We start from the raw sequence: 26,485 nt of genomic DNA on the forward strand, positions 1-26,485 counted from the left end.
TAACATTTTATCTCAACCAAGAGATAATTCTGACATCTTTCTGCCCTAAACCGGCCACTAGTCGAGAAAAGCATTTACATTCTCTGGACGCTGTAAGGGCGCTAAGTTCTACCTACACAAAACAGCTGATTTCACACGTTCCGATGCCCTATTTGCTCAGCTGGGAGAGTTTCAGATCTGGCAGCTTTGTCACACCTACAAGCTTGGACAATATTCCATCAGGATAAAGTGTTCCTCCGCACGATTCCATCTCACCTTCCCAAGGTCACATTAACATTTTATCTCAACCAAGACCTGGTGCTGGTGGTGTACGGGGAGGTGTGAGCCGGTCCCACAGAAACAGGCAAGAAAGCATACTTATCCAAAACAAACATATAGGAAGCGCATGGAAAATAAAATGAAAGGTGCAATACGTTAAATACAAGATATTACACCCTAAGGGCTACATTCATCAAATCACGAGTTTGAATCCCGAATGGGAAAAATTCCCAATTCAATAATTCTGAAGATCGCAAATATCAAGAAAATGCTTACGAAAAAATTGTATTACTCACGATAATATCGTATTGGCGATCCAAAATTTTCGTACCGTACGATTGTAAACAGCAGGAAAACCTTCCTGACTTTGATCCTTCTGTGCATGGTTTTGGAAGCCTCCCATAGGAATCAATGGCACTCTGCAGCTCCAACCTGGCCCAAGGAAAGTCACAAAGCTTGAATGAATCCGACAATACGATTTTGTTGCACAAATTTCGTCGCAAGGTATGAAATTGTCGCAGAAAACATGCTCGGATCATTCGTGCATTAATAAATGTTCCCCTAAGTGCATATGTGACACATAAAGATTTTTTTATAAAGAACTTGGTGCAACTTAAAAACCTCCACCCGGATGGTTAAGTAAATGTACGCACTCACCAGACTTTAACCATTCTTATGCCAAAAAGAAGATCAGAACATCTTCAACAGAAGATCCAACAGTTAAAGGTTAATATACTTCTTCTCTCCAACGATGCAATAAAAAAGGAAAAAGAATATATACAGTGTAACACAATTTATTAAAAGTACAATGCAGGCCACTCACAAGCATGAATTAGAATGAAGCATATCAGAATCCAGTTCCAACAGCAATATTAATCCAATATGGCTATGGCGCAACACGTTTCACGTGATATTCGTCACGCTTCCTCAGGAGCACAAAAGAAAAGAATAAACCCTAACTCATAAACTGTTTAAATGCATGTTTTTTGCTTCACTATCAACAGGAAGTGAACCTGAACCCTAATGCTCATGCGCACTACCGAGCTAATGGTTTGACCTAAACTGGACAAAGGAGATGCGTCCGTAATCTGGGAAATGCCAGGTATCTATATGGGATGACAAATCATATATCTCCCTCAAAGAAAATTAAATTACTGGAGTAAATTATCACAATGCTGTACCGGCTGAAAAAATGTACAGTAAAAAATTATATCAAAATATCTTACATTTCTTGACATGTTCGTCTAAAACTATTGTAGTTCTAAAATATACTATAATTAAAACTATATATTTAAAAACATTTTAAAACAATAACATCATAGAAAACCACTAAAAGAAACCAATGTAGGTGAACTATAAAAACATTTTTATGCAAGCTAAAACGCAGCCAAATCAATATCGACATTGAGACCCTGGGGTTGTAAGGTATTCAACTTAAAGATCCAAAACGTCTCTCACTGTCTCAACTTAGTGAAACGATCCCCCCCCTCTTATACCTGGGGAGATTTGTTCTAGACCTATAAAAACTAATCCTGTGGGATTGCATAAATGCGCCTCTTTAAAATGTTGTGAAATCCCATGATTAGTCTTACCTGCTTTAATGTTACGTACATGCTCACCAATTCTAGTGCCTACCGCTCTAATGGTTCTACCCACATAAAATTTACCACATGGACAAATTAAAAGATACACCACATATATGGACCAGCAATTAATAAAAAGGTTCTTTGTGCAAATTCCTTCTATTGATAATTTTTGGGAGCTATGAAAACACAAGTACTGCATCTCTTTTTACCACATTTATATGTACTTTGTACCCCTAAGGCATTAATTGGTGAATTCTTTTTATTACAAATATTTGATGGTGCTAAAAAATTCCTCAAAGTTTTGGATTTACTAAAATTTATTTCGGATTTCAATCTTGTGTAACCCCCAAGAATGGCATCAGCTGATAGGACCCTTCAATGTTTATGTATAATGTTCCTTATGTTATAAGCTGCTGTATTATACCTGGTATAAAAATTAAATCTATAAGGAAAAGGTCCAAAACATTCTTTCTATATAAGTAACTGCTCTCTATCAACATCACTTGCCTGATTCCTGGCATCACTAACCCATTCTCTTTTATTGCCTTTCTCTCAAACCAGTACAATCCCTTACTTTCCTATACAGTTTGGTCTCTATTTTGTCACCCTCACTAAAAAAAGAAAGTATAGTTGCCTATTAATTTTACTTTTTATGGTTCTCCCTAGAGCTGACATGACTGTGCCCTGCCTGCTGTTAACCCACCCAGGCCATACATACCAGTCATAACTAGAAAGAGAAGTTTGAGAACAAACTTCATGTTGGTTTGAAAAACGTGAAGTCACTGAATGAAATTCCTGTGAGAAAGGCAGCAGGTTGAAATCTGGTGAAATCCGCCCACTTTTGGGCATCCAACAATCATCATATTTTCATTCAGGCTGACCCCATGACTGTGTGATTCAAGTTTGTGGAGTGTAGCCTCAAAGCTGTAAGATTGGCAGCAGTTTAAATTTCCCCATTAAAGTCAGTGGGTGAAATTTGATTGGCTGTTGTTGGCCCCTCCAACTGTGGGTCATCCAACAAATATCGCTGTATCATTTGGGGTGATCCCATGATTATGTTATTCAAGTTTGGGGGGGGGGTGTAGCTTCAAAACTGTAAGTGTGGCAGCAGTTTGAAAATCTTCCCTGTCAAAGTCAATGGAAAATTGGGGGGATGGGATCGCTTAGAAAAGCACAAGCAACCTGCTCTGCTATAGGGCGAAGTAGTGTGGGGAGTTTGGGTGCTGTACCCCTAAAACTGTAGGAGGAGTAGTGTTTAGAAAATGGGGGGGCGCTAAGAAGAAGAAGAAGAAAAAGTGGAAGAATAAGCTAAAGTCAAAGAACAGTATGTTGGGTTTTTCAACCCAAGATAATAAAGTATGTCTCTGCTGTAAGAATAAAGCCCAGTGCTTAGTTGTTTTACTAGTGTGAAGTCCAGCTGAGCTATTACAACCTTATTGGTTTTATCCTTTATCTTAATTTAAACTTTAGATTTAAGGAATGTTTGCAGTTTCTTTAATAAATAAAATAAAAAGCCACAATGACATGGGCTTAGTTATAGATTTAGGCCCAAACTTGAACAGTATCCTCATTTATATTGGCAGTGACAGGCTTGAAAACCAAATTGGACAGTGTGTCAGCTTCCTAGCCATTAGTTCTTTGTTATGTTCCCAAAAGAAGACACCATCTTCATATAGCTTTAAAATTGCTTTGTTGAGCCTTGGTAGTAATGAAATGCCTTGTATGTTGTATTTCTTTTACTCAACATGAAAAATACACGAGCAGCGCCAGATTTCTATTACGGGTGCCCAGAGGCCGCCCCCATTCTGTGCCCCTCTCCACGCACGCATGCACAAAATTTTAAACTCCCATATGGAGCAGTGGGGAGAGGTCCCCATTGCTACGTATGGAAGCAAAATGTCAAAATTTTGCCGCGGCGGGGTGGCATGCCGCCCTAGGCCTGGGCCTTTGTGGCCTCACCACAAATCTGGGCCTGTACATGAGGAGTCAAAGGATTTATGTACTTACTTCACAGCCCTGCTAAGTGCAAAGAAGATCATCTTCACCATTGCCACAGCAACCACAACAGACTTAACCTGTCAAAAAAATCAACTCCTATTCTCCTGTACCTTGTTGTGCTTTTTATTAATGTGGAATTTTTCCACCACTGACCATAGGGTTGCTACCTGGCTAGTAAAGATTATGTTTGCACCCAATGTTATTAATAAGGACAAAAAGAGAAAAATATACAAAGGCCAGTATCAGAAAGGTGGTACCTTAACTATCATAATGTTTCTAGTCCATTCACATATAGGCTGAATATAAAGGGGTTCTGGCTAGCCTTTTGGCATGCGAGTGTGGCTCTTCTTTTTCGCTTCTCTTCTCTGGTGATGGCACACAGGGCTCTTAAGGACCATCAAAGCACCTGAACATACCTTTTCATTGAGTTGAATGGAAATACTGTGGGAACAACTTCTTTAAACATCGGAAATGTTTTGTGTCATCACCCTAATACAGTTATTTGCCTGCCAATGTCACTTCAGAGGGAGTTCACTGTAACTTTGCATGTACATATTTATTTATATACTGCTACTTATGAATGCATTTCTGTACTGCAGAACAATAAATGAAAAGAACAAATGGGTTGATTTAATAATAAATACATTAAAGACTAATGGGGTTATGTAATAAAAGACACTAAGTTTGCCCAGGAGCAGTAACCCATAGCAACCTATTAGCAGGAAGCATTGACTGGTCACCTGTTTAAAAGAAAACATTTTATTGGTTGCTTCTGGGCAAACTTAGTACCTTTTATTAAATTTGAGGGTAAGAGCTAAGTGTCAAAGAATCAAATAAAATGCACAGTTATTTGGGTGACATCAGCCAACTTCTGCACTCAATAGCTTCAAGCAGCACATTTCCTACAGAATGCCAAAAGGGATGATGGAATAACTAATCACTGTAAATGAGACCAAAGCATGCCAAAGAATTAGAGAGAGTTTTATTTAACCTTTCATTGCCCTTTAAGAATAGGCTTCGCAGAGGCCTGTTGTAACTGAGAGGTGAAATTTCTATAAGTTAGAGAAGTGTGAGTAGCAGAGCTGTCAACCTGGAGACAAGTAAACCGGGGGGGGGGGACAAAAATGTTTTCCTCGTATGTGGAAGTGATGTCATGCACATATGTGCACTTCTGGAAGTGACATCACGGCATGCACAAATTCTTTGGATGCTGTCACTGACTGCTTACTGCACATGCGTGTGAAAAATTTGACGCAAACTTTAGGGGATAGCCAAAAGATTATGAGAATACTACTGGGTGACAGGAGACCAAGGGAGAGAAGGCAAAATCAGGTAACTCCATAAAAAATTGGGGGGATTGACAGCTCTGGAGTAGGAACAATACCTACCAATTTTCATGGGACAGTCCCAATTTAACAGCTCAGCCCTCAGTCTGAACAGTCCCTAATTTCCCTTTGATCTTCTGCTGTGAATGCCAAAAAAGATACAAAGTTTCTCAAACTTAACTAGATAAGTAGGCTTTTGGCAGAGAGCCCAGAATACTCAACATTCAACACCTCCCTTAGATAAACAGGTCTCTTGGGGGAACTGAGACTTGCAGCTTAAAAAGCAATTACACCTTCATTAGCAAAACTGTAATAACACATAAAACAAAAACTCACAACCCCCAGAAATGTGTTCAAACTTTAAAGGAGACGGAAAGGAGAAAACTGCACCAGCCTGGGGTACCTGCAGCGAGTTTTCCCTCTTCCTTCTGTCGGCAAAATCCCTGGGCCGGTACATGCGCAGTAGAGTGCAAAGCGGACTTTTTTGTTTAAGTTCAGCTTTTCACTCTACTGTGCATGTGCAAGCGTGCAAAGAAGGAAGAGGAGACCACGCTCGTAGCTACCCCGGGCTGGTGTGGTTTTCTCCTAACAGGGGCACCAGCCTGGGGTAAAAGGTAAGCGATTAAAGTCACTTGGGGGTGCCTAACACTTTGGGACCCCCAAGTGACTTAGCCTTTCCTTCTTTAAAGGAGACATTTTATATAAAGTTCATATTCAGTTATAATATTCATCCTCCCTCAAAATGTTAAATGATGCCGAAATAAAGATGTTTTGAAAGCATTTTACCTCCTAAAACTGGAAGCTGGAACAGTGGAAGCTGGCATAAGGTCTGGGTAGAGCAGTTTTCAAGCAGTTATGGACATATTTGAACCCAAAGGTATTAAAATAAAAGCACTTCCTTCTATTTTACGTTATTTGACATGGTTTAGTGCATTGTAAAAATTTATGGTATATATCCCCTTTAAATAACCTGCCAAATCTTGAAAAATGAGTGTGGTATTTAGGGGGTGTAGTTGCAATAAAACAGGCATGGTCAAAAAAAAAATTTGCAGCACTAGGTGCCCCATTTCTTTTTCTCTTTCTTTGCATTTTTTAAATGTTGAAAGGTATTATTACAAAGAAGGCATATGGTCAAAAAGGTTGCGCCCGTGCGTATTGACGTCACAAGCAAGCACGCACGCAACCTAATAAAAGGGCCTGGCACCGCCGAACAAGGAGCCGCATATATAGAGGAGCCGCTGCAGAAGAAGAAGCAGCAGCATGTATGGAGGCTCTGTGCATTAGGGGGATACTGTGTATTGGGGGGATACTGTGCATGGGGGGTACTGTGTATAGGGGCTACTATGTATGGGGGGGGCTACTTTGTATAGGGGGCTCCTGTGTATGGGGGGCTACTGTGTATGGGGGGGCACCTGTGGATAGGGGGCACCTGTGTATGGGGGGCTCCTGTGTATGGGGGGCTACAGTGTATGGGGGGGACAAAGCTGATACATAGTTATAACTCACTTATAACTGACTGCCTTCTCTCTATATTTGTATTTATATGTAGGAGTTGCTATATTGGTTTCCTTAGGTAGTACAGTATGAGGGTATAGCACATTTGCGTCTGATCCCGCCATTTCATCTATATAAAAGGAGTATTTTTTTTTTTAATGGGGTGTGGTAATTGGGGCGTGGCCACAAAAGTGGGCGTGACCAAAATTGTCCCTCTTTTCATTTTTCAAATTTTGGGAGGTATGGGACTTGGATGCCAAAGAATTATAGTAGGCAGAAGTTGGACTAGAAAGTAGGAGCCAGTTAGTGTTAGTTGTGATGGAACTCTAAAGTGACTAATTGAGGGAATAAGGTAAAATAATCAGATACTGTGAGTTTAAAATAGTCGATCCCTTCATGCAATTAGGCTGTATGCTCTCAAAGTACAATTTATTGCTATTTGAAAGACCACACAAAATCAATTATCTTGCTCTGTGAGCCATTATGAATCACGTGACGACAACATGTGTTACGCGCACGTAGCGCTAGTCAGTACGTAACAGTCTGGGATCTACCGTTCCACCTAGCGTCAGGTTACGTGTTGCCTTACGTTCGTCTGTGCTTGGCGGCAAGATGGCGGCTCCCGGGTCTGGCGGTCCGTCCGGTTCAGTGGATGATCTGTTTTCGACGTTTTACACCGAGGTAAAGTGTTTGTAGTGGAAGAGCTTAACACCAAGCTAATTTTGGTAAAATTATAGCCGGAATTACAAAAATAAAATCTAGGCAAGAAGAAATGTACTTGCTTGAACGGAGAAATGGAGCTTAGGTCATAAATGCGGCGGTAATATACATTTGAAGAACGGGAACGCTGTAGTTTGTGGCTTCCATCGGTTGCAAAACTATCAACATGTATGGTGCAAAGTGACTAGGCTTGCTACAAGGGAAGCTATTATTATGAGAAAGTGTTAAAAGCATGCGCAATTTGTTTATTTAACTACGATTCCCAGCATCCCCACTGATTCAATTGGTAATGCAGAAATATGCTGCCTAGCAAAACTGCTTTAGCAGCCTCATACTTGCTGGGGTTGTAAAATGCTGTCTGTTAAACCAGCCATAAAGTAAAAGTGGCCCCCACATGGTCTTTGGCTTCAGTGGCTAATGTGCATATGTGGGGCAAAAGAGTCCACCTGAGCTTCAAGTATGTTGCACAACATAAATATTGTATCTCTTATAATTATACTAGTGGACTTTAGTAGCACTCTTTATCTGACTGTATTTGTATTATTTTATTGACCCAACTTTGTTTTATTAAATGTATTGTGCTGCATTCATAAGCAGTGCGTTTATAAATCGAAATATTCATACATTTGTTCAAGCTGGCACATTATCTGCTAAAACCAATGATAGTGCAGAATTGCCCTTACTTTATGGCCCATGCCTGTCGGAGAATAAATGTTTGAATAGTCCTCAACCTAGGTTCAGTCACAAGCAGGTTCAAGCTGCAATATGTGATTTAAAAATGTGTTTATTAAAGAGGCCATGCATAAAAAAAGTGATAGCCCTTTTATAGTTTGATGCATTCAAATCACATCCTTTGTATTTATTTCTCGTTTGTGTGGCTTTTGTGCATTATTCATTTCAAACAAAGCACTTACATTTTTTTTAGCCAATAACATAATTATTTCTCATTTTTTCACAGGTTAAGCAAATTGAAAAACGTGATTCTGTATTAACCCCAAAGCAGCAGATAGAAAGACTGATTAGACCTGGGTCATCCTACTTTAACTTAAACCCTTTTGAGGTAAATCTTTATTTAAGGACTGCAGCTAGTAAATTATAGGTACCGTATATACTCGAGTATAAGCCGATCCGAATATAAGCCGAGGTACCTAATTTTACCTAAGAAAACTGGAAAAACGTATTGACTCGAGTATAAGCCGACTCCCCCAGTTACATGGGAGAAGGTACACTATGAATAGAGGTCCACAGAAAAACTCACAAGTGGGAGCATACTGTGGCTTCTCTTAATGGTACAATGATGCGTCGCTTACGATGTCGCGCGCACGCATATGATATATACAGGCTGTTATAACTCTACAACATAGCGGGACAGCCCAATACAAAAGAGAATGAACTACTACTCCCACATCCCCACACTAACAGCAGTCCAAGGGTGCTGGGAGTCACTAGCATTTATGCATAAAGCCTACCCCCCCCCCCACTTCAGTTTGTGTATTGCGCCCCCCCTGCCTGTGCGCTACACACTGCCTGCTCTGTCTGCACAGGCAACAGGGCGCTCTCCCACACATGTCCTTCCTGCAAGGGGCCCCTGTATGAGCGGCTCACAGGCCAGTCGCCCCTGCCGGCTCCCTCCCCCACTAAGTATAGCAGGGGGGACAAGCCCCGTACATAACTGTACCCAGCAGGGAAGCAATAAGCCTGGGCAGCCCCACACAGGCAGCCAGTTCGTTACTTGCCCATATCTTCCCAACGATGCCCCACACAGCCAGGCAGCGGGCGAATATGCGCTATGAATTGTATTTAACATGTTCATATTATATATAATTTTTTTTTAAAATGGTAATGATGTTGCTAAAGTTATTTGAAGTCATTTGTCCTGAATGCACTGATAATTAATATTTGTTTCTGGTGTTGTATTTCTACAGGTCATGTTAGCACATAAGCTTGCACAAGCTCATACAATCCCTTTTTCAAAAAAGTTGGGATACTAAAATGTAAAAAATAGAGAATGGGATGATTTGCAAATCATTTAAACCCAATATATTATTGCAAATAGTACAAAGACCACATATCAAATGCTGAGACTGAGAAATTAAATTGTTTTCTGAATAATATATACTTGTTTCTCCAGTCTCAGAGAATCATATAGTTACATAGGGTTGAAAAAAGACCATAGTCCATCAAGTTCAACCCATCCAAGTAAACCCAGCACACACAACCTATACTTACCAATCTATACACTCACATACATAAACTATATATATACAACCACTAATACTAACTGTAGATATTAGTATCACAATAGCCTTGGATATTCTGCTTGTTCAAAAACTTATCCAGGCCCCTCTTAAAGGCATTAACAGAATCTGCCATTACCACATCTCTAGGAAGGGCATTCCACAGCCTCACTGCCCTCACTGTGAAAAACCACCTACGCTGCTTCAAATGGAAGCTCCATTCCTGTAATCTAAAGGGGTGGCCTCTGATGCGTTGATCGCTTTTATGGGAAAAAAGAACATCCTCTATCTGCCTATAATCCCCTCTAATGTACTTGTACAGAGTAATCCTGTCCCCTTGCAAGCGCCTCTTTCCAGAGAAAACAACCCCAACCTCGACAGTCTAACCTCATAGCTTAAATTTTCCATCCCCTTTACCAGTTTAGTTGAATGTCTCTGCACTCTCTCCAGCTCATTAATATCCTTCTTAAGGACTGGAGCCCAAAACTGCACTGCATATTCAAGGTGAGGCCTTACCAGGGACCTATAAAGAGGCAAAATTATGTTCTCATCCCTTCAGTCAATGCCCTTTTTTATGCAAGACAGCACTTTATTTGCTTTAGTAGCCACAGAATGACACTGCCTGGAATTAGACAACTTGTTATCTACAAAAACCCCTACATCCTTCTCAATTAAGGATACCCCCAACAAACTACCATTCAGGAGATAGTTCGCGGTTAAATTATTTCTACCAAAGTGCATAACTTTGCACTTGTCAATATTGAACCTCATTTTCCAGTTTGCTGGAAGAGAAATGTATTTATGCACAGGGTTATTTATTGAAGCAGCGTAGGTGGTTTTTCACGGTGAGGGCAGTGAGGTTATGGAATGCCCTTCCTAGTGATGTGGTAATGGCAGATTCTGTTAATGCCTTTAAGAGGGGCCTGGATGAGTTCTTGATCAATCAGAATATCCAAGGCTATTGTGATACTAATATCTACAGTTAGTACTAGTGGTTGTATATATAGTGTATGTATGTGAGTGTATAGATTGGTAGGTGTGGGTTAAGTGTGCTGGGTTTACTTGGATGGGTTGAACTTGATGGACACTGGTCTTTTTTCAACCCTATGTAACTATGTTATGCCCCTGCGTTTATAACTCTAGGGCTTTCCTTCTACCAGAATTCCTTAGGGTTACAGTATAATGCAACCCCAGCCTTACAAGCAGGGCCACAATCGGAGGGGGGAGGGTGCAGTTGTCCTGCTCTCCCGGTGGGTTTTTAGGGTCTTGATGTAAGTGAGCTGCAGAGTTTGTAAGGGAGGGCAGGAGCTCTGGTGTCTGAGACTTGCTTATCATTCTTACACGCACTACACAATATGGCTGCCTGCCCCAAGACCACCAGTCCAATGTGGCTGGCCCACTGTTTGCAGGGGCAGGGGGGCCCTAAAAACTATGTTGTACGGGGCCCAGTGATTTCTGATGGCAGCCCTGCTTACCAGTTCCATTGTTAAGTGATGATTTCCACAGCTTTTCATATTTGGTGGTGCACAGAATTTCTTGAAAGTAGAGGTAACCATGCATGGCAGATCCAATTGTTTGGTGAGCCCTCACAGAACTATTAGTGGCAAACTGCATCTTCTAGAGCCTGATGCAGTGCCTGTCCTATGGGATTTTCAGCCCAGCATGATCAATATCTGGCTAAGCTCCCAACTTGCATTAACCTTTTAGTGCTTTGGTCCCATCAACCTATATTTCTCCCTGTATGAATGGGTACTGTAGTTCATAGTTGACATAAGTTTTCATCTCTGCATTGCGATGAAATTAATAATTAGAATACATTGTAATCTTGTAGGTCCTTCAGATTGATCCAGAAGTAACAGATGAGGAAGTCAAGAAGAGATTTCGACAGGTAAGCTTAATCTTTTAAGGTATTGCCTTGTTAGCTTAAAAGGGTTATGACACAATTCCCATATACAGTGATTACAAAATTTATTTTAATGTTCTTTATAATGTTTTAATTTATTGAAAAAAGACAATGAATAAACAGTATCCCCCTTATGTCTGCTACTCTCTAGGAAAGAACTGGGGCATATATATTATAGTGTGCCATCGGTGATGTTGCCCATAGCAGCCAATCGGAAATGAGATTTGAACGGTTAGAAAACAAAAGCAAAGATCTGATTGCTTGCTATTGGCTTACACGCTACAATAAAAATGCTCTTAATGTCACCGTGTTGGTTAAGTACATATCGCAACTCTTTAACTGGCAGTTGCCTTGACCAAAAACCCATGAAATTCTATATTTGCAAGTCTGCACATGTAAAAAAATCACAGACTCTTAAGTACCAAGTAGAGAATTAGACTTTGGTACAACTGGAGGGACCAAGTCTCCATTTAACAGCCCGTATATGCCACCTTAATGGAGAAGGAAAAGTACAATCACTGGGGAAGGGGGTGACACGTGTATGCGATAGGGTGAATTGTTCCTTTAAGGGTTGTTCACCTTTGAATTAATTTTAAGTATGATGCAGATGGTGATATTCTGAGACAATTTGCAATTGGTTGTTGTTTTTTATTTTATGTGGTTTTTGAATTATTTAGCTTTTTGTTCAGCAGCTCTCCAGTTTGGAATTTCTGCAGCTCTCTGGTTGTCAGGGGTCCACATTTCAAAGAAGGATGCCTTCTGGGATTGAGGGTTAGTTTCTAACATGGGTGGGATGCTTGAAGTTTATAGTATAGTATAGCATTTATTCTAGTTTATGCTGGGTCCACCATAGGAAGAGCCTGGGTTGGAAGCCTGGTGTAAAAAGGGGATTTTAAAATAGTGGTGCTGCAGATATATGTGGGAGAAAAAAGGATGTACTTTTTGGCAACGGAGTCCCATGTTGTAAGTGGTAGCTGCCCAGACCAAGGTGCTGAATTTTTTTGCATCCAGACTCATGGTTCAGATGTAAAGGTGCTTTCTAAATGGGACCCAAAGAGGGGCCTGAGATATTACAATGAAGCAAAGGGATGGCAAGCAGTTGAGCTGCTTTATAGAAAGTGTAGAGATATGGAAACACCAACTCTCCCGAATCTCTACGTCTATATAATACTGTGCGGCTGATCCTAGGGCAAATGAGATTAGTTTGGCTTCAAAATGCTTCAGGTCAGCACAATTGACTGGAATTGGAAGTGTCCTACAATAATATAGCAGTTTGGGGAGCAAGGTCATCTTGCCCAAATCTTTCCTATTCATGAGATTTGATATTTGCTCCAGTCTTCCAAGAGTTTAGTGAGTGTTATAAAGAGATTAGGTTAATTAGTGTGATATAATTGCTTCAGGTAACTTATGTTAACACCTAGAATAGAAATAGATGTAAGTTGCCAATGGAATTCCATCAGATATCAGATTGAAATCTCCACAAAATATAAGACTAGCTTGAGAAAATCCTACTATTACCCCTAGCAAGTGAGTAAGAAATTCTGTCCAGTACTAGGTAGGTATCTAGGAAAAGGAGGACTTGTCTGGTTTGTAATGTCTTAAGGTGGCCATACACAGGCCGATTGTAGCTGCCGATATCGGTCCCTTAGACCGATTCGGCAACTTATCGGCCCGTGTAGGGGCCCCAAGGGCCGAACAATCGAATTAACCCGCATTTGCCCGATATCGCCCACCCGTAGGTGGGGATCGGCAGAAGGTCCGCTTGCTTGGTGACCTCGCCAAACGAGTGGATCTTAATGTGTATGCCCACCTTTAGTGACTGGTGAAAGAGATTAGCTTTTTTGTAATGTGGCAGGTGCAAGGTCGGCATAAATTGGGTCCCTGCTGGCATACTGCTTGTAACATAGCTGTCGGCATTTGGTGATGATGTAGATGTAGGTCTCGAAGGATAGCTTTAACAACTGATGTATAGTTATTATTATTATACATATTATATGTCTGTATAGTTATTTCTGCACAAACAATTATCTGCGCCTTTAGTTTTAAAATGTTTGTGGAGGTCTTGTATATCCTGCTTGATGGCATCTAAGACTGTGGTAATATCAATATCATCAAATTTATGCTCCAGCATTTCAGTGTGTTGGCCTAATTCGTGAAGCTGCTTAGAGATGTTGTGGCTGTAGTAGCTCCTTGAATTTATCAAGAAGGGATGCATCAACTTTGAGCCATTCTTGAGATCTGGTGGGATCTGGTGCGGTATTGGGCGCAAACCAGGAATCGTCATGAAAGCCCATTTCTACTGGATCAGAGTTCTTAGGCTTAGTTAAAAGAGCTCCTCTTCTCTGTGGTCGAATGCCTATGGCAGGCAGTCCCTTCTGCTCTCAATTGTGTCACCAATTTGCCATAAATAGGATCACCAGGATTCAAAAAGTATGAGCGGTTATCACAGTTCCTCTTTGTACTGCTGTAAGGTGATCATATGGATCATTTAGGCCATGCAGGTGAGGAGCAACCTCAGAATGCGGTCATATTGGATCACACCTCACAAGTGCCCCTGCCAGCTTTTACTTTTTCTAGTGAATTTTCTAGTGCATTTCAAGCAGCAGTGAATGACATGCAGAAAGTTGCTTTACTGCATTGGTAACATTTCTAAAAATTGCCTGCTATAAAGCAAGATGGTCTCATTTTTGTAGCTGTAGCTTTTTAGCATTATTGAGGCTTCTACCTACCTTATGTGTTAATGATCATTTGTTTGGTGTGCTAATATTTATTTAACTATGTGAATTTTTGTAAATTAATTTGCTATTTCCATTTAGTTATCAATACTTGTGCACCCGGATAAAAATCAAGATGATGTTGACAGAGCCCAGAAAGCTTTTGAAGGTAGACAAATAGGTTTCTTAAATGCCATCTCCCAGTATAGTGTTTTATGTAGTTGCCTTCTTCCTTATTATTTCTAATTACTTTTTAATTTTTTTGGTATTATATTTTGTTTTTTTCTCCCTGTTCCCTCTCCTCAATTTCATTTTACTCCATGCCACATTCTTAAACATGTGCATTGTTTTTTTTCTAATACGTGCAAATAACCACCCCTCACTTTTCTTCTTAACCACTACATTTTTGTTTATCTTCTTACCTTTCCTTTGCAGCTGTAGACAAAGCCTATAAGAGTCTCCTAGATCCAGAGCAGAAAAAGAGGGCGCTAGATGTCATCCAAGCTGGATATGAATATGTTGAGCATATTGTAAGTGCATTGTTTCACTAAAATGTCATCTGTTTTCTGGGCTAAAAATAAAATCACCCAACAATGTGGAGTGGTGGAGCCTGGCAGTATGAAACTAATTTAGTTTTTAATTTACTGCCCATATGATCCAGTTTATTTGACTGAACAGTTCAAAACCCATGCAATAGCTGCAGTTCAAAGCCAGTTTTGGACACACTGGTTGAGAACCAAAGGTTAAGCTCCAGAAAAAAAGTGTATAGTCTCTAATCCTTTAAAATCTAATGTCAATTTATTTACTGTTTAGGCAAAAGAAAAAAAAAAACAGTTGAAGAAGGAAGGGAAATCAGTAATAGTTGAAGAAGATGACCCTGAAGTGGTAAGTTGAACAGCAGGTCTTTGTGGCTAATAAAGAACTACTCTTCACCCTCTCTCGGTGGAGTGAAGTGGCAAATACAGGCATCTTTGCAAAGGAAAGTGCAGACCTAAAATCAGTTATACAAATTGCATACGAATACAAGTATGGGACCTGTTCTCCTGAATGCTTGTGACTTGGGGTCTTTCTGTAGTTTGGATCTCCATAATTTGTCTATTAAAAAATAATTTAAACTTTAATCCAATAGGATTGTTTTGCCTCCAATAAGAATTAATTAAATATTAGTTGGGATGAAGTAGGGCTGGGCGATATACCGTTTAATACCGAATGCCGGTGTTTTTTTTTTTAAAACTATATTCATTTTTCAGATACCGCAATACCGGGGTGTCAGGGTACTCACCCGTGTGGCCCGGTCTCGCAGGCCTCCTTGCGTGCGCGCGTCCCGTTGTCCAGGTGCGCGTGCGTCAAAGCGCACGTACATGTCAAAGCGTGCGCGTCCACGACACGCTGACGGCGCCGGTTCTGCGCATGCGTGGGGGGTATTTAAAGCTATCAAACGCCTTCTTCTGTGCTATGTTGTCTGCGGCCTTGCCTGGGAAACTAAGCCTGCCTGATTTACCTTACGACTTTCTGTTGCCGATCTTTCGCTTGCCTGACTCTGATTTTCAATACTGCAGTAATTATTATCTAATTTATTAGGAAATGGGGTTAACACCTAATCATGCATGAAAAAAAAAATACCGTCAAATACCGTGACACCGATATCATTTTGAAAAATACCATGATATAAATTTTTGGTCATACCGCCCAGCTCTAGGATCAAGTACAAGGTACTGTTTTGTTCTTACTGAGAAAAAAGAAATTTTTTAATAATGTGAATTATTTGATTAAAATGGAGTCTATGGGAGATGGCCTTCCCATAATTCTGAACTTTCTAGATAACAGGTTTCTGGATAATGGTTCCCATACCAGTACTAATCTATATAGAAGGTAAAGAGGGCCTTGCCAGTCTATAAGGGTACAAGATACAAGGTGAGGTGATAACACAGCTAGAAATAATTTTACATATAAATATAATTCTATATTACCTCCACGCCTAAGTACCAGTATTCATTTTATCACAGCATATCACATTTGAGAGACCATATGTCCTGCTTGTATAAAATGATGCGGAACAGGCAATTTAACTTCTTCATTCCTGATTGTGGAGTGATGCTGGGGAATATGATCCCCCATTGGTTGTATTGTCTCTCCTACATACATTCGTCCACATGGACGTTTAATATAATAAATTACATAACTAGTGGAACATGTATAATACCCTCTTATGTTATACGTTTTACCAGATTTTGGATGACTAAATGTGGAGCCATTTATTACACAACCACATTGTGCACATCCCAAACATGGGTACATTCCATCCTTCCTATGTGCCAGTGTCATCTGTCTGTCCTTCTTGTTAGAGCCAAAACCAGCTTTCACTAACATATCCTGCATATTTTAGGTCTCCTATGTGATTGGTTAGGGGGTTGTTGAAATGCAACCACTTGTAGATAGGTATTAGAGCTAATGTTTATAGATATTAATGGTAAAAACATAATACACCCTATTTTACAGATCTTTTATGAAAGCGCTTTACATTTACAAATTAAAAAAGGTTTAATGTATATTGGTGGGCTAGTTAACAATTATTTTTCAGTTCGTTTTACTTACTTTGCTCTTCCCCACAGTGTTTTAATGCCAACCCGCATGCTCTTCCTTCCTCTTTCTGTAGTGTCGTCTTATCCTTTTTAACCCTGTTATGCTAAACAAAAGGGGAAAACCTATCTAGCATTATGAAATACATTAAAGCAGGGGTCCCCAACCATTCTTACTTATGTGCCACAGTCAGTTGTAAAAAGACTTGGAGAGCAACACAACATCAGAAAAGTTCATGGAGGTGCCAAATAAGGGCTAAGATTGACTATTAGTGTGGATAGAGGCTACCTATTAGCTTACAAAAGGCTTTATTTGGTAGTAAATCTTGCATTAATTCAACTAAAACTTGCCACCAAGTCAGGAATTCAAAAATAACTACCTGGTTAGGGGGCACTGAGAGCCAGTACTCTAAAATTCTTGTGGACATTTGGAAAATGTAAGGCTTTGGAAAATGCTTTTAAAGTGTGTAGTACTGTAATTAAAAAAAAAAAATCATAATGACATGGCAATACCTTTTAAAGATACAATATACAAAAAAAAAGCATGTATAATACTATGGGGTAATGTAACAAATGGTGTGAAGTTTGCTGTTTGTATAGTAACCCATAGCAATCAATTAGCAGGTAGCACTTATTGATAAGCTGTTTGTGAAAAAAAAATCTGGTTGCTATGGGTTACTTGATGTGGACAAACGTAAGACTTTATTTTATCACACCAAATAAATATCATATGTCTGTCAGGATCAACTATTTGAAACTTGGTAATAATAAAGAGGTGATGATTGCATAAAATGGTTCACCTCTCCCCATATTCTGGCACAGGCAAAGCTGGATGCTGCTCATTAAAAAGTAATAAGGACATTTACTACTCAAGAAAACATGAAACAGCCACAATTCACTTTATAGTGAGTTGCATCTAGTACTGGTTTTGTCCTTGCAGCTTACCGCTACACCATGTTTTTAATGGTATCCAGAAATCTTTTCTCTACTTGTAGGAACATTGTTGGTAGACTTTGAGCCAGAAGAGTATTAGGTTGGGCACTGATGTTTGTGTTCAGGACTGGTTCTTGGTCTGCTTTTCACTTAATTCCACAAGTGTTTAGCTGGTTTGAGGTAAATCCATTCTTTATGAACCTCGCTTAGTGCATTGGAGCATTGTTATGCTTAAAGAAAAAATGGCCTTTCCCAAACAGTTGACAGTTTCACGCTTCCTACTATGTGGCAGGGTCCAGACCTATAGATGTCACCTTGACACCACTCCAGCTGACATATTCAGCAAAATAACTATTCATTAGAGGCATGTTTTCAATTTTGTTTAATTGGCAAGCAGTCTTGCATAAGCCATCTTTGTGCATCAAGTAGGTCAAACCAAAAACCAACAATCTTCTGAGATATTTATTACCACTGCTGCAGCATGCTATGTACAGATACTGTATGTGCCATAGCCTGCAATATTATAAAATATTTGTAGTGTTAGGACTACTTATCTATTATCTTTCCTTTTTACTACAGTTCAAACAAGCTGTGTACAAACAGACTATGAAGCTCTTTGCAGAGCTTGAAATCAAACGAAAAGAGAGAGAAGCAAAGGATATGCATGAACGGTATGTGATTTGCTTTCTTAACTATAATTAAATTATCCTACAGATCAACAGCCATTAATTAATTTTATCTTATTTTAGATTCTTTAGAATAGTTTTGTTTCAGTTTTAGCCTAGGTGGATAGTGAGACCCATTGGGGGGAATTCACAAAAGTGATGATATTGAGACAAAATAAAAGTGGAGATAGATTTGTTGGATTTTCCACCTAATTCACAAACCTCTACCTCCGCTTTTGTGAATTTGTCTTTTAAACAGACAGTTTTCAGATTTTGTCATTTTCCTGACTCTCTTTTTATGAATTTGCCTTTAGCTCTTAGTAAATCTGTCGGTGCCATCAAACCCAGTCCCACATCTACAGCAGGATTTTGCATTTCATATGCCATTTGTTATTTCACATTGGGGGCATTTCCTGAAGGGTAATTTTAGTTTGCCCAGGGAAACTATACATAATTTTTTAGGATAATTGGGCTTTCTAATGTTTTCTATATTGCTGTGTAATTCCACTCCTGTAACAAGATTTAAGGGTCTATATACCTTCTTCTCCAGCTCCTACTCATTACTGGTCAGCAGCAATCCAACCCACACACCAACATGTCCAACAAGACTAGGGCCCACTGAGTTTTTATCTAGTGCCCTGTTGGGCCATTCCGACCCTGTACCCCAATATACCAGTTTGGGTGCCAGTGTGTATGTGCTGTTTGCTGATCACCAAGATGGCTGCTGGGAACAGGTTGGGACCAATGCTGTCAAGCAGCTCTGTAGTTCTGGACATGCTATGGGGGCACAGTTGTGGCAAATGTCAGTGAAGTGATTAAAGAGGGGGCACTGCAGCTAAAACCAAAACTTTGCCTGGGAGGCTTTACTTTTCCTTTTAATAAAAATGTTTACAATAGATTCACACAATGTTATTATTGCCTCATTGATTAAGCTAAAACTGGCATAATCATGCAAATGTGAGGTAAAAACTTTTTATATATAAGATATACATTAAACTTTTTTAATCCGTTTTACTTGTTTATAAAATGTTAATGAGGCTTTTTGCACCTATTTGTTCTAGGGTTAGACAGAAACTTGTCGCCTAACAATAGGCTGCTAATCGCCATTAATAAGTCAATGATCCCCCAATGGGGCCCCTACCTTAGGTGTGAAATGGAGACTGGGGGAAACAAAACAGAAAAGCTTAGAATTGGCTGACAGAGTTACACTGAGCTTTACTCCATTTTGAAAATGTCGGGGAAAAATGTTGTTAAAACATTGTATAAATGTCGTTTAAACGACAAATTCACAAAAGTGTCTGTAAACCGTCTTTCAACAAAAATGGAAAAGTGGCGGTTGAGTCGGAATTTAGGCGGATTTTTGTTTGTGAATCTGGAGAAAGTGTTTTCCACCAGTTTTTCTACCACTTTTACACCAAAAAAGGGCTACCTCCACTTTTGTGAATTCACCCCAAAGTCTCATGGGTGTAATCCATACTTGTGGTTAAAAGATTGAAAGAATGCGCAGAGGGCTTTTGCTTTTAAGGTGGGCATACACTGGCCGATCTTGCATAGTATCTGACTGATTGGCCCGAAGGCCTTTCAGATAAGTGCTGTATGAATGGACTTAAACATTGCATAATTATCATTGCATGGTTTCATTTATTTGGACTAACAGCCCAAACAACCAGAACTGCAGAAAGTGAAGAGGAGTTGACTCTTCCCTTTACATCCTCATTTGTATCTGTTGTCATAAAGACATTTTTGAACCATTTCCTGTGCCCTCCCCCACTTATTGAGGTTGTGTGGGCAATGAGTCACTTCTTCACTTTGTACTTCATCATGATTCAACAAGGAATCCATTTTTTAATCCGTTTTGGAAAATTACTACTATTTAACAAATGCTGGGGTGGGGTTATATTTTGTTATGCAATCATAGGAAAACGTTTGTGAAGCCCTCTTAATTCTTTGGAGTTTTGCTTATCATTGGCTGAGCTTTTAAAAGTAGCAACTTTCTTTTATTATATAACATGCCTTATGGAAACAGTAATATTTCAACAGTGACATAAAGTTTATTAGATTAACAGGAAATATGCAGTATGCATCATAACAAAATTGGACAGGTGCATACATTTGGGCACCCCAACAGAGATATTACATCAATACTTAGTTGAGCCTCCTTTTGCAAATGTTACAGACTCTAGATGCCTCCTATAGCCTTTGATGAGTGTCTGGATTCTGGATGGCGGTATTTTTCACCAGGCGTCAATACAAAATCTCTCCAGTTCAGTTAAATTTGATGGCTGCCGAGCATGGACAGCCTGCTTCAAATCATCCCATAGATTTTTGATGATATTCAAGTCAGGGGACTGTGACGGCCAGAATATTGTACTTCTCCCTCTGCATAAATGCCTTTGTAGATTTCAAACTGTGTTTAGGGTCATTGTCTTCTTGGAATGTCCAAATAACTCAATTTTTGTTGCATCAGTCCAAAGCACTTTGTTCCAAAATGACTGTGGCTTGTCTAAATGAGCTTTTGCATACAACAAGTGACTGTTTGTGGCGTGAGTGTAGAAAGGGATTCCTTCTCATCACCCTGCTATGCAGATATTCTTTGTGTAAAGTGCGCTGAATTGTAGAATGATGTACAGATACACCATCTGCAGCAAGATGTTCTTGCAGGTCTTTGGTTGTCTGTAACCATTCTCACAATCCTCTGCATATGCTGCTCCTGTATTTTTCTTCACCTGCCAGACCTGGGTTTTACAGCAACTGTGCCTGTGGCCTTCCATTTCCTAATTACATTCCTTACAGTTTAAAAAAAAAAACTTTTTGTAGCCTTCCCCTAAACCAGTGCTGTCCAACTTTTGTGGTACCGAGGGCTGGAATTTTTAATAATGGAAGCCAGTTTTGACCACTCCCTGTTTTTAAACCACACCCACTTGAAACCACACCCGTGTTATCACATGACCATACCCATATTAATGGTGGTAGTACAGCATAAACCTGCCATACTCTGCCTTCCCTTCCCTGCCTGTGTGTGCCATACTCTGCCTGCCCTATGCTGCGTGTCTGCCATACTCTGCCTGCCCTACCCTGCCTGTGTATGCCTTACTCTGCCTGCCCTATGCTGCCTGTGTAAGCCATACTCTGCCTGCCCTACCCTGCCTGTGTGTACCATATTCTGTCTACCCTACCATGCCTGTGTGTGCCATACTCTGCCTGCCCTATGCTGCCTGTGTGTATGGCAATCACAGGCAGCATAGGGCAGGCAGATTATGCACACACAGGCAGCATACAGTGAAATAATGATGGCAGTGCTCCTACAGTCTGCACAATAGCTATATATTAAATATTATTTTGTAGTGTGCAGGGTTTATTTGTGGGTTTCTACTGCTCATACAGTCTGTCTGAGGTGTGAACAGGTGAACAATGTGGGTGATTACAGCCTGAGCCTGAGGTGTGAACAACACAGAGGATTACATTTTTAAACAATACAGGGGGTTTACAGACTGAATCTGAGGTGTGAGCAATGCAGGGGGCCAGTTAAACACAGTACTGATACTATTTAAAGCTTACACAAAGGTAAGCCATCAAAGCAGCCAGACAGGTGAGGGGCCACACAGAGGGGGACAGCACTGCCCTAAACCATATATGTCAGACACAAGGCCCGGGGGCCAAATCCGGCCCACCTGGCTATTTTATGTGGCCCTTGGTGAGTGTGTCTGACCATCCAGCCTGATCAATTTCCATTTTCCTCACACAGTAACTAAGGTATGCTGTGTAAAAAGTGGAGTGAAGCTTTACCGGTGATGTTGCCCAGGGCAACCAATCAGCAATTAAATTTCAACAGTTCAAAAACCAAACCAAAGCATCTGATTGACTGCTATGAGCAACATCACCTCTAATGTTTTACTCCACTTTTTACACAGCATGATAAATATACCCCTAAGACTAAGGGGTATATTTATCATGCTGTGTAAAAAGTGGAGTAAAGCATTACCAGTAATGTTGCCCAGGGCATCCAATCAGTAATCAGATTTCAACAGTAGCAAATCATCTATTGGCTGCTATAAGCAACATCACCGGTAATGTCTTACTCCACTTTTTACACATTGTGATAAATATACCCCTTAGTATCTTACTAAGTATATTAATAAAAAATTTGGCCCGCAATTTAGCATGTGTTTTAGATTTCGGCCCCCTTATGTGATTGAGTTTGACACCCCTGCCCTAAACCATGATACTGAACAATCTTTGTTTTCAGATCCTTTGAGAGTTGCTTTGAGGATCCCATGCTGTTGCTCTACAGAGGAGAGTCAAACAGAAGCACAAGTTGCAATTGGCCACCTTAAATACTTTTTCTTATGATTGGACACACCTGCCTATGTTCAAGGCTTAACAAGCTAATCCAACCAATTTGGTGTTGCCTGTAATCAGTATTGAGCAGTTACATACATTAAAATTGGCAAAATTACAAGGGTACCTACATTTTTGCACAGCCAGTTTTTCACATTTGATTTAATTTCATGCAACTAAATACTGCTTCACTAAAAATCTTTGTTCAGAAAACTCCCCCATACTCGGATGTTCGTGGGAAATGAAAGACATACCACTGTTATCTTATTTGTTGAAACTGGAGTAAATTATTATGCAGGCTGAGAGGGGTTCCCAAACTGTATATCACTGCTTTATTAAATAATATTCAGGAGGGCATAGCATTAGTGATATTAGCCATATGTTTAAAGCAATAATTTTATTTTAAATTATTATAATTCTGTCTTTTTCGTCTTTCTTATTTTTCCCAACAGGAAGAGGCAGAGAGAAGAAGAAATAGAAACTCAAGAAAAAGCCAAAAGGGAAAGAGAGTGGCAGAAAAATTTTGAGGTATGTAGTAAGTCTATTATCCGGACTTCCCATTGGCAGACTGAAGTCACCCTATATTTTAGGGTTATTAACCATAACCATTTATTTAGGGTCAGTAACCAAAGGCCATAACCATTGCATACTTCAGGTGTATAACGATCAGGTGTGATGATATTCCAGATATATTAGAGCATTTTATCTGGGTGCCAAGGAATTTTAAGCGGATTTCTCACATTTAGCAAAGATTTGCAGTTTGCTGTGTTCGTGTAAAAAAGTAACAACACAGCAGCTACCAAGCAATTTCCGCTTGATACTCACTGCAACCTCTGCATCTTTAAAGACTTTTAAAAAATGTGTCCCTAAGGCAGCCTTTGCCTGGAACGGGATTTTATCTATCAGTCTCCATGAATTATGTTGACTTATGTTGGGTATAGGTGGAATAAAGTCTCAGGGATACCTAGGTAAAGAAAGACTTTACTACTAGTACTTCTTTATTTGTGATTTACATTATCACTTGTCTATGTGGGCAATACAACTGCCACAACTGAACAGATTGGAAATCACAGGTCTGCAGTTATTAAAGTGCTTAGGAAAAAGAAGACAACTTGTTGCAAGACCCTTTCTGACAGTGGGGCAACATTCAGATCTGTGGCTATTGCATGTCAAGTACCCCTTCATAGGGAAGGGGAATAAAGACATAGCACTACTCAGATGTAAATCACAGTGAAAACATTGTTTGGTCTACACGTGACTTAGGGGTATATTTATCATGCTGTGTCAAAAGTGGAGTAAAGTATTACCAGTGATGTTGCCCAGGGCAACCAATCAGAAATAAGATTTAAACGGTTAGAAAACCAAAGCAAAGCATCTGATTGGCTGCTATGCGCAACATCACCAGTAATGTTTTACTCCACTTTTTACACCGCATGATAAATATACCCCTTAAACCGCTACCAACATTTTTATATACCCAGAATGACCTTATTAGGGTTATTTTCTTTCTGACTGAAGAAAGTAATTAATGCTCTGCATAAGTGGGCTCAAGAAAAGTACCCCTGAGTAAGTGGCTCTTTATAGGTATTGGCCAAAGCTGCTCCATATGAATTATTGGTGAGGTACAGTTGATTTACATCTCTTTCTTAAAGGAACAGTAACACCAAAATATAAAAGTATTTTAAAGTAATGAAAATACTCTGTATTTTTGCCCTGCACTGGTAAATCTGGTGTGTTATAATGTGTGTATGTGTAATACTACTATAGTTTAGGTAATAAGCTGCTGTGTAGCCATGGTGGCAGGCATTCAGTCTGAAAAAAGGAGAAAAGGCACAGACAGATAACTGAATCTCATTGTATTTTGCAGAACTTATCTGTTACCTACTAGGTAACCTGTGCCTTTTCTCCTTTTTTTTAAGACTATAGGCCAGCCCCCATGGCAACAGAGCAGTGTTTATATAAACTATAGTAAGGTTTCTGAGGCAAACATACAAATTTTACCAGTGCAGGGCAACAGTACAGTATATTTTAATTTCAACTTACTTGATCCACATAAATGTATTGTTACATTATCATTATTGACCTATTGAATGCCTGTTACAACCATCATGCATAAAAAACAATAAAACTTTTAGTTACAAAAAAAGAAAAGAAGAGAAATTGACCAGGTCGTTATAATCACTAGACTAATAGTCTCTAATCACAGAAAGTAATCAAGCTTTAAAAAAATTTCAGTCTAACTGTGGGTTGTTGTTTTTTTTTGGCTGTGAGTTTTCTCTAGAAAAGTAGACGGCAATATGGCTGAAATTGTCACCTACTACCTTTTTGTAAAGAATTGCAATCCCCTCAGCTTGTGCATGAATGTGGTAAAAGGAGTCATCCATTAAGCAACAGTCATGTAGACGTACCTCAGCTGAGGTGACTCCACCTCTCCAGTTTAGGGTGCAACTGGAGACCTATTTATAAGCATTAACAGAGTTGTTATATGGAATGCGCATGTTTTGTGGTGTGTGTGCCAGCTTGAGCCATCAGATGACAGATAATGTTTGAGTTTTTCCTTTGTTTGCACTTTGTTTTCAGTAGGTTACTAGTTCTCTGTGATACAACTCTCTAATGGAAATTAAATGGTTGCCTCATGGCATGGTTTCCTGTAACTGCAATCAACGGTCAGTTACTCTGTTTTAGTTAGTAATTTGAGCTGTAAGCTTTTTTCCCCTTCTGGTTCTCACCCCCTTTGGTGTTTTTAGTGCATATTTCAGTCTACTGGGATCTTACACACTTTTTCAGGTTTAACATATAAGGTGCAGGTTTATTGGAACCAGAAAGCCTATTAAGCTGTGAGAATATAATTAAACCAAAGGGCATGATAAACAAACTAAAGTGTGCATGCAGTAATAAAGGCTTTTGAAACTAAGGGGGACAGATTGATTTTGCCCACCTCGTTTTTTAAGGTAAAGCATCTTATGAAAACTAGAGATGCATAGCAGGTATGAAAAGAAAATATTCTGACTGCACTGTTTGATTATATTAACATTTTTTATTTCTTCTGTTAGGAAAGTAGAGATGGGCGAGTGGATAGCTGGCGGAGCTTCCAAGCCCACAAAAAAGGCAAAAAAGAAAAAAAGTCGAGGACCTTTTTAAAACCACCAAAAGTGAAGATGGAGCAAAGAGAGTGACTCTTCCTGTCCCACCCCGCACACAGAATATGCCCTACTTTGGTTTCTATGAACTGCTTATATACCTTTTATTTAAGTTCCCTGTCTGATGCCAGCATTTCATGCTATCTGCTGGTGGCAGGGACACTTAAACTTTACTCCCCTTTTGTACAGTTGAGCCGTTCCTTTTAATGCTTTTTTTTTTTTTTTTTTTTTTGGCGGGGAATTGCTTGTAATTTAATGTTTTGTACCATTATCGTTTGATGTCAACTAGCCATTGTACATTAGAAGTGTGACATTAAAGGAAATATTTAGAAGTCCATTGCATAGAAACTTCTGAATTGTGTATGCATACACTAATGAAACCCCGCCCATGTGTAAAAATCATTGTTTGCTTGAGATGAAAACTGCAAATGAATGCCACTGGGTACATTTTCAGGTAGTAAAACCACATTAGATTTTCTTAAGCCATGTTTATGGCACAGGGGACCAAAAACTTAGGGGCTCATTGACATTGTCGCAGCATCTGGGGACATAAGAAAACTGTGCAGTAGGAGTAAGCAACACTATTTAAAGCAGC

The 26,485-nt window shown here is 39.7% G+C and overlaps 1 protein-coding gene across 1 annotated transcript; it reads left to right on the top strand.

The window, feature by feature from the left end:
- Nucleotides 1-7,239: 7,239 nt before the first annotated feature.
- dnajc8 (DnaJ heat shock protein family (Hsp40) member C8) lies at nt 7,240-26,225 on the top strand. The gene is given in 9 exon segments (NM_001126759.1): nt 7,240-7,342; nt 8,340-8,441; nt 11,450-11,506; nt 14,338-14,404; nt 14,671-14,765; nt 15,049-15,120; nt 18,327-18,418; nt 23,203-23,278; nt 25,804-26,225. Coding segments are annotated over 9 exon segments (753 nt in total). The 5' UTR covers nt 7,240-7,273; the 3' UTR covers nt 25,927-26,225.
- The last annotated feature ends 260 nt before the right edge of the window (nt 26,226-26,485 follow it).

Source organism: Xenopus tropicalis, chromosome 2 (genome assembly GCF_000004195.4).
Source record: "Xenopus tropicalis strain Nigerian chromosome 2, UCB_Xtro_10.0, whole genome shotgun sequence".
NCBI lineage: Eukaryota > Metazoa > Chordata > Amphibia > Anura > Pipidae > Xenopus > Xenopus tropicalis.